The 10000-nt window shown below is 42.1% G+C and overlaps 1 protein-coding gene across 1 annotated transcript in view; it reads left to right on the forward strand.

The window, feature by feature from the left end:
* The window catches only part of LOC143022024 (uncharacterized), a 100288-nt gene that overhangs the window by 16276 nt on the left and 74012 nt on the right, over positions 1 to 10000 (forward strand). The window contains exons 4-5 of the mRNA XM_076179959.1: positions 1588 to 1649; positions 3314 to 3349. Of these exons, the coding sequence (XP_076036074.1) occupies positions 1588 to 1649; positions 3314 to 3349 (98 nt within the window). The remainder of the gene's footprint in view (positions 1 to 1587; positions 1650 to 3313; positions 3350 to 10000) is intronic.

Genomic DNA, 10000 nt, shown 5'->3' on the forward strand with positions numbered 1-10000 from the left:
TTAATTCCAGCTGTTGTTGATGCCCCCCCTTCCCTCCCCCGTGAAAGCGTTGAGTCACTTGACCTGGGAGGTCTAAATGCGTTTTGCAGGATTAAATACTCAAAAATTTATCTGTGTTGAAATTCTGGTTTTCATTGTCATTTCCTGTGTGTGTGTGTGTGTGTGTGTGTGTGTGTGTGTGTGTGTGTGTGTGTGTGTGTGTGTGTGTGTGTGTGTGTGTGTGTGTGTGTGTGTGTGTGTGTGTGTGTGTGTGTGTGTGTGTGTGTGTGTGTATGTGTGTGTGTGTGTAAGTGTGTGTGTGTGTGTGTAAGTGCGTGTGTGTATAAGTGTGTGTGTGTGTGTAAGTGTAAGTGTTTGTATGTGTAAGTGTGCGTGCCTGTGATTGTGTATGTATGTGTGTGTGTGTGTCTGTGTGTGTGTATGTATGTGTGTGTGCATATGTATGTGTGTGTGTGCATGTATCCGTGTGTATGTACGTGTGCGTGTGTAAGTTTGTGTGTGTACATATGTGTGTGCGCGTCCAACGTGTGTGTGTGTGTGTGTGTGTGTGTGTGTGTGTGTGTGTGTGTGTGTGTGTGTGTGTGTGTGTGTGTGTGTGTGTGTGTGTGTGTGTGTGTGTGTGTGTGTGTGTGTGTGTGTGTGTGTGTGTGTGTGTGTGTGTGTGTGTGTGTGTGTGTGTGTGTGTGTGTGTGTGTGGTGTGTGTGCGTGTGCTTAATCGCCCGTGTGTGTATATGCACACACGTGTGTGTCTGTATGTGTGCGTGAGTGCATTCATACGTTTAGATATTTATGTATTTTCTGCGCGGGTATATATATATATATATATATATATATTATATATATATATATATATATATATATATATATATATATATATATTTACATATTTATATTTTATGGTATATAATCCCTGGAACAATATTGGTTTCCATTCAGTAAATGATTTTTGTCAAACTCTGTTGGTAAGGGTATCATGTTCATGGCCAAATACAAGGACGAATACGTAAAAGAGAATTTGTTCATTCCAGTCAGACATTACAAGTATTGCAAATTATCTGTATATGTTATTTTTTTCTTTTGTGGTTTTTTTAAACCGTCTCCATGCCTAGAAGATCATTCAGTCTTTTTAATATTTAGATATTATTTTTTTTACTTAAGTTACGTATGAATCTTTCTCCCCTCTCTCTCTCTCTCTCTCTCTCTCTCTCTCTCTCTCTCTCTCTCTCTCTCTCTCTCTCTCTCTCTCTCTCTCTCTCTGTGTGTGTGTGTGTGTGTGTGTGTGTGTGTGTGTGTGTGTGTGTGTGTGTGTGTGTGTGTGTGTGTGTGTGTGTGTGTGTGTGTGCGTGCGTGTGCGTGTATGCGTGCGCGCGTGCGTGTATATTCACGACTTTGTCTATACTAATTATGATAGTTTTGCAATTGCGGTGTAACAAAAGCCAATACGGAATTTCATATATATGTATATATATATATATATATATATTTTTTTTTTTTTTTAACAAATGTAGGAAAACTGTGTATCTTATGTTTCATTATGCCAAAACTTTCATTATGGTAAAACTTTCTTCTTTCTCTTGTATCCACAGGCCGGCGAGGAAAGCGTGGACGGTCGGGGAAGAAGGGCGATACAGGTGACGTCGGTCCGATGGTGAGTGACGTCATATGACCTGACCTGAGCTGACCTGCCTGACCTCTCTCGCAGAGTCTACCCGTAATGACGTCGTATAACACCGACCCTTGTTGTGTTCATCAGTCGTGTGCGGATAGTTTCCGCAGTATTAACAACAGTAGATGGATTTGTTATGATATTACCAACGTGGTGGCCTACTATCCAAATGTATTAATAGTTGATATCCACATGTGTATGTGTGTGTGTGTAAAATATGAGCATGACCCTAAGTATTGTCCCCTCCACTGTGAGTTGGCCCCTTTGAAGCTGTTCATCACATAACCTATATGATGTGGATGACAAAAGTTTAATTGGGATAATAGGAGGAAACGAATTATCTACTATTTAAATAACCACGTCCACGACGGCCTACCCAGCTAGGAGAAACATAGGAAGAGTTTAGGGATGTTCTACTGAAACAGGCTCTCGGCCTCTGAAATCTAGAGTTATGCAGCTGTAGCTGAAACTGAACTACATAAGCTGGTGATTGCCAATAAGAAACCTGAAAGATGATCAGGTGACTGTGTACTAGAAGGGTTAAGAGATGCAGAATGCTAGAAAGTGCATCTGAGCCGCCAGTATCTGCTATTACACAAGTCAATGAACTACACGGTTAAGTGGTATATCTGTTGTAGAACATTCACCTAGACAAGTATATCAGGAATATCTTGGAGATGATGAGGGAGGAGTTTAGGATGGCAGAGGATGAATTTAGACGGGGAATGGCTATGAAGACACAAGGAATGGGATCATACTTACCTCTAGAGCAATAGTTCTTAACCTGGAGCACCTGTAACCCCAAGGGAAACAAAACCTTGATCCTGTGGGCACGAGACATGATACCCAGTGCAGTGGTACTGTATATTCACCATGAGAAAGCTAAGTCAGGTTTATATCACTAATCCTTTTCATATGTTTGCATTGTATTTGTATTAGATGGGGGTATGAAAACATTTTCTGAGATATCAAGGAGTGAAGGCACTGAAAAAAGGTTAAGAACGATTTCTGTAGAAGTAGAGACACAGTTGAGGCCATCTGACTCACTCTCTGACTCACCTCCACTTTTTTCACTCTATCCATCCACGTAATACCTATCATGCATCTTAAACACTTCACCTTAAACACGTTTAGGTTCTTCCTTCCTGCATCCTTCAGTTCTGTCTCTGTTTTGGACTTATCCACACTTTTCATTCATCCTTAACATTTACTTGCCTCCTTTACAGCATAATTCACCCCCATTTTTACTCCTGTATTAATTGCCACATACGATTCTCAATGTCTTATACCCATCCTCCCTAGCCTCTCACCTTTCAAACTCACCTCCAACCTTCCACCACCATCATTCCACTGCACATATCATTTTTTTTTCACATCTACTTTCAGCTTTCATTGTATGCTCAGACTTGGTCACAAGCGTGGTGTCATCCGCAAACAACAACTGGCTCACCTAGTTCCTTTCATCCTTACGTTTACCTCACTCACCACCACGTCTATACATATATGTTGATCAACCATGGTGACATTACATAACCCTGGCACAGACTCACCTTTAGACATTAGGGTTAAATTGAGGTGATAGATGAGTTAGTGTTGTTGCTTAGGTCTAAGTTTAGTGTACTACTAACACCCAGTATTCCTTTCAGGGTCCAAGTGGTCCTCCGGGCAAGAACGGCTTTCCGGTATCGATATTGAACATTATTGAATGAACATTTCTTGTTGCATTTGTTGTTGCATTTTGCCGGTTTCAGAGTGGTTGGGTTGAGTGGGCGACAACTAACTTTAAACCCGTTCGGGAGTCAAGCCCCCATAGCAGCAGACTTAATTCCATGACTTTGCTAAAGATGGCACCCCTCAAATTCTTTCATCACTCGGTCCGTTGAAACAGAATAATTTTGATAATGGAAATGGGACGTAAAGTCAATACTTCTGACAAGTGTAATGATCTCGACGGTGACCTCAGATCACCACAGCCGTTGACCTAGTTTGGGGTCACAACACTGATCTTGAAAGGGATCACTACATTCGTTGACCTGATGTGGGATCACTACACTCGTTGACCTTATATGTGTTGCCTGCATGCCTAGTTGGTTTTACCTTCCATTTCGCATGTCACGACGCTCGGCAACCAAGAAAGAAGGAGTGAAGCTCAACTAGAGGCAGTGACGTAACTGCTAGATAGTCTCGAGCACTGTAACTACTAATTGAAACTAGACACTACCCCTTGTCTCTCCACCACCACCACCACATTGTATTGTCTAAACCCTCACCCAACCCCTGACAGCATTTCTTAATCTTCTGTGTTCTACGAATATGTCTGTTTAAGAAAAACAACCTTGAACTAACCTAAGAGAGTGCACGCTTGAGGGTCTAGAATTCATACTAGACTGTGAATTGCTCCCTGCATCTTGATCGTTTTACCTTTGTCTGTGTAGTTATCTAGTCACCAAAATAAATGCCAGTCCCTCGATTTTAATTTTCTAGATTTTACAATACGCACGAGTTTATGAGCATAACTAAACATGTGTTTGTCTATATGATGTTAGATTATATTTAAATACGTGAATGCATACAGGTGGCTGTGTGCGCAGAGAGAGAGAGAGAGAGATAGAGAGAGAGAGAGAGAGAGAGAGAGAGGGAGTGAGTGAGGGAGGGAGGGAGGGAGGGAGGTAGGTAGGGTGGAAGGGAGGGAGAATGTGCTATAAACATATGCATGCACACATACACACACATGTACACACACACACACACACACACACACACACACACACACACACACACACACACACACACACACACACACACACACACACACACACACACACACACACACACACACACACACACACACACACACACACACACATACACGCAATATACAAGCACACACGCACACACACACACACACATACACACACACACACACACACAATGTACAAGCACACACGCACACACACACACATACAGTACATATACACGCGCGCACATACATACATACATACACATACACGCACGCTCGCTCGTAATGATATCTGCCCTTCATTAGTTTTCAGGGGAGTTGTGGTCCATTTGTTATCATTCTCAGTCCGCGTCCTGAGGTTTCTGAGTTCAGTCCCTTCCTGTTGGACATTTGCTTCTTCAGCAGACTGATTCAGTCTTTCAGGTTCTTCAGAACCTTTACTCATGTTTTCCATCGGCCCGGTTATGGAAAGATAATTGTTTATGGCGATGCTGGAAGGTCACATAGACAGCTTTGGAAAGGCACGGTAGTTGCCTGATAAATCCACGTCCAAGAACTGTCACGTGGTGCAGTGCTTGAGGGAGAGGGAGAGAGAGAGAGAGAGAGAGAGAGAGAGAGAGAGAGAGAGAGAGAGAGAGAGAGAGAGAGAGAGAGAGAGAGAGAGAGAAATGACATGCGTTTGTGTGCAAGCGCATTCGTTCCCCTACTTAACTGCTGGCTCGTATACATATGTTTATATGCGCGCGCGCGCGCATTGCATATTTCACGGGTCGCAGGCAAGCGAATCTTCTCCCGTTTTCTATCTTGCTTTATGTCGCAAAGGACATCCGATTTGGGGCAACCACTCGCCTCCACTTTGCTCTCTTTCTCTCTTTCTCTCTCTCTCTCTCTTTCTCTCTTTCTCTCTTTCTCTCTTTCTCTCTCTCTTTCGACATCTGAGTTCGGGTTACAAACTTGGTTCATTCGTATTTAAAGACATCCTAAGTAAAACTGCCTGAAATCAACTAAGAAGAGTGAAGAGAACACAGTATCAAGATCAAAATTCATATTCTGAGTTTGTATTGTATGACACGTCCTCTAAGACTCTAAAAACCCACCGTTTCCACTCAATTAGAAACAAATATTTTGACGTTAGATAGAATTAGATATCTAAACTAGTGCCAAAACCTAAATGGTTCATGACCAATAGACTATCGGTAGTATTCTTAAAAAAAAATTCTTACCTTATATGAATATTATATAAACCCTTGGAATGGAAAGATTCATATAATGAAAGTATTTTTTAAGGATAATATCGTAAGATTCTTTCGGTGGTATTCTTTAAAAAAGAATCCTTCTATAAATATTCCCCTTCCAAGGATTTATAAAAGGCAATATTTTTTAAGATTCTACCGTAAGATTCTTACGTTGGTATTCTTAGAAAAATACTTATATAAATATTTCCCTTCCAAGGATTCATATAAGATTTATATAAGGAAAGAATTTCTTAAGAGTACTACCGTAAGATTTTTACGTTCGTATTCTTATATAAATCTTTCCCTTCCAAGGATTCATATAAGATATAGGAAAGAATTCTTTCAAGAATACCATCGTATATCTCCACAAGGCCTAAAATATTACCTCCAGTTAAATAACTCGTCTCGCTCCCGCCATAATAAAATTGTTCAAGTACGGCTTTCCTCAGGCCCCTTTTGGATTTGCGCGAATTAGTTTCCCCCCTCACAGTTATGGACGACTAATAACGCGATAATCAAAGGGAGGCAATTAAACTTCACGCAAGGATTACTGTGATGATCCTCCTCTATGCACACTTCTACTTTTCCCCTCGTTTCCCCTCGTCATTCCTCTCCCCCCCATTCCTTTCCTCTCCTTCTCTCTTTCTCTTCTTATTTTACTTAACTTCACTTCGTCTCATTTCCCTTCCTTTTTCCTCTCTTTTCCCCTCTCCTTCTCTCTTTTCCCCTCTCCTTCTCTCTTTCTCTTCTTGTTTTACTTAACTTCACTTTATCTCGTTTCCCTTCCTTTTTCCTCTCTTTTCCCTCTCCTCTCTTTCTCTTCTTATTTTACTTCACTTCATCTCGTTTCCCTTCCTTTTTCCTCTCTTTTCCCCTCTCCTTCTCTCTTTCTCTTCTTATTTTACTTCACTACATCTCATTCCCCTTCCTTTTCCTCTCTTTTCCTCTCTCCTACTCTCTTTCTCTTCTTATTTCACTTAACTTCACTTCGTCTCATTCCCCTCACTTTTCCCCTCTCTTTTCCCCTCTCTTTTCCCCTTTCCAGCCTTTTTCTTCTTTCCCACTAAACTCCGTTACTTTCCCATCCCTTCCTCTCTCGCCTCTCCTCTCCTCTCCTCTCCCCTTCTTATTTTCTTTCAAAAAATTTCCTTTTTTTTTTCTTCCCTTTTCCCTCATTTCCTTTCTCAAACCTTTCAATCTATTCCATTTATTTCCCTTCCATTTTTTCTCCCATCCTCTCCCTTTCCTTTGTTTCTCTTTCCTTTCCATCTTTTTACCATTCATTCCCTTCCTTTCCTTTTCCTTCCTTTCCCTTACTTTTTACCTACTCTCTTCATTCCTCCCTTTCCTACCATTTCCCTCTACCACTCTCCCCTATCTTCCTCCCTCCCTCTTTCCTTTTCTAACTCTCCCTCTCATTTTCATCCCCTTCTCCCCCCTCCCCTTCTCTCCTCTCCCCTCCCCTCCTCTCCCTTCCCCTCCCTCCTCTCCCTTCCCCTCCCTCCTCTCCCTTCCCCTCCGCTCCTCTTTCCTCCTCTTCCCTCCTCTTCCCTCTTCCTCCATCTATATCTCTGTACTCCATTTTCCAACCAATTGTCCTCTCTCTTCCCCTCCTTCTCTCTTCTTCCCTCTCCTTTCCTCTCCTTCCCTCTCATTCCTTCTCCTTTCTTCTCCTGTCTTCTCCTTCCGTCCCCTTCTCTCTCTTCTTTGCCTCTCCTTCCCTCTCCATCTCTCCGTTTCCCTCCCTTCTCCTTTCCTTATCTCCCTCCCTCATCCTTTCCTTTTTCTCCCCTCCCTTCTCCTCCACTCACTTCTCTTCCCTCCTCCCTACCTTCTTCCTAGTCCTTTCCCTTTCACTCCCCTCTACTACTCTATCTCCCCCTACACTTTTCTCCCAACTCCGATCTTCTCCTCCATTCTCTTCCCTTTCTCTCACTTCCCCTTTGCTCTCACTAACACAGTGACGACGGGACACCCTCCCCCCTCCTTCACCTTTTGGAGGGTTGGTGTTCAAGTGGCTTGGAAAGATATGTGTATATATATATATATATATATATATATATATATATATATATATATAAAGAGGGAGAGAGAGAGAGAGAGAGAGAGAGGGAAGGAAACATGGAACAAGAGAAACAGAGTGAGGGGAGGGATAGGTGGTGGGAGAGAGAGAGGAAGGTTTAGGTGGAGGGAGAGAGGGAATGAGAGAGAGAGAGAGAGAGAGAGAGAGAGAGAGAGAGAGAGAAAAGGGAAAGGAAGAATGGGAGAAGGATGGGAGAGGGAGGGAGGGGAAGGAACACAGGTAGAGGGAAAGGGAGAAAGGGAGGGAGAGAGGGGAAGATAGATAGGGAAGGGAAGAGTGGGAGGGAGAGAGCGGAAGTGAGACAGGGAAAGGAAGAGGGAGAAGGAGAAGAGGAGAGAGAGAGAAGGGGAGAGGGGGACGGGACGATGGAGAGAGGGAGAGAGGGGGTAGAAGAAGGGAGAGGGGAATGAGGAGGGACAATGGTAAAAGGAGTGGGGGAGAGGAAGATGGAGAAGAGAGAGAGAGAGAGAGAGAGAGAGAGAGAGAGAGAGAGAGAGAGAGAGAGAGAGAGAGAGAGAGAGAGAGAGAGAGAGAGAGAGGAAGAGATAGAAAGATAGGAAGAGAGATAGAGAGATAGGAAGAGAGAAAGAGAGAGAGAAAGATATATAGAGAAATAGAGAGACAGAGAGAGAGAGATAGAAATAGAGAGATAGAGAGAGAGAAAGAGATAGAGAGAGATAGAAAGAGAGGAAAATATATATATATATACTGTATATATATATATAGAGAGAGAGAGAGAGAGAGAGAGAGAGAGAGTGGGTGCTGGTCCCCTCACTAGAGTGTGGAATGTATCAATGCCGTGCTCGCAACACCTGTCTCGTTGATGCTCCTCAGATATATCTACATTACGATTAAACGATTTGATATATGGATGAAAAATTACAAATTACCCCTGTCTGTAATAAGACAGACAAATACACTCGTTGTTTATTGCGTGTTTGTGGTGGTTGAAGCATTTCGTGGCTGAAAACCGACCGAATAGGTGTGAAGCTGAAGAATTTCTTCAAAAAAGGAAAATCGATTTTTTTTTCATTCCTTAGGGATGCCTAGGCTTGTTAACAAACTTCATGCACTAAGACAAGACCGCAATTTTTTTCCCTCCTATAGTTTGAAGTTTTTAAAGACGTTTTTAACTGCTAACAGAACTGTACTAATCATAGTAGCAGTTTCTTTAATGTGGAAAGTAACCCATTCAGTTATTTTTTCTACTGATGCCGCCCGCTCTCCAACTAACCGTTTCAGCCAGGGCTGTCAAACTAACTGCCATTAATTTCTTTTATTTCAGGGACAAAAAGGACAGCGAGGCTATCCTGGCTTTCCGGTCGGTTGCGTAGTCGGCTTAAAATGACTAACTAGTAACTCTCGTTAAATAATCTTTCTCAGAAGTTGGCCTACTCTGTACAGTATACATATGCAGAAAGTCTGAGTACATACAATGCCCATGCATAGGGAGGTGGAAAGCTTTAAGTGATTCAGAATTTCTAAAGACGATATGACGTCATGTCGCCTCCGATAGAATCTAGATAGAAAATAAACAAATAAACAAGTAGATAATATAGAAAAGTGGGGTGCAGAATTTGTACACTCAGACTTTTCATATATTGTATATGTATATCAAGTACTTTATTCCTTCCGTAGCAATTTCCATCTGTATAAACACAAAGGAAATTTCGCAGTTATAGAAACCTGTCTACTGGTTGTGGGATCTTGTATTCCGGTTGTGGGATCTTGTACGTGGACCTTTCTAGCCTTTCTTCTATGCCTGCAGGTGTTGGTCTCTGGGGTTTTCTGCGTTGTGACGCTGTTAGCGTTGATTTGGATTTGTTTTGACAAATGAAGATAGATTTGTATCTCTGAACGGCCATTAGATGTGACCCTTTATCGAATACAGAACATCACCTTTTAATAATTCAAGTGCCAGACGATGGCTGGGAACAGTGGCCTGAAAAGTAATGTACTAATAATGTTGAAGATTTAAAAGCTATTTTTGTGTATTCTGGAGGATACAGCGATAGCGCCTACTTTATTTATTCATTAATTTTATTTTTTAGAATTTCGAGATCTTTGCAATCAAATCATTCCGCGTGAAACTGTGAACAAGTCACGTCTTTTTCTCTTCTTCGAACTTGAAGGGTGAGTTTGGAGTCGAGCAGTCCATCACACGTAAACACTTGGGACAAGTCTCAGGAATCGGTTCCCAGAAGAGTTCTGCCAAAATTTCGTGAAGAATAATCATGTTTCGGTAGGTCACCACAGAGACAGTTTTCACAGCCTT

This window comes from Oratosquilla oratoria, chromosome 43, assembly GCF_046742065.1.
Source record: "Oratosquilla oratoria isolate Oo_2021 chromosome 43, ASM4674206v1, whole genome shotgun sequence".
NCBI lineage: Eukaryota > Metazoa > Arthropoda > Malacostraca > Stomatopoda > Squillidae > Oratosquilla > Oratosquilla oratoria.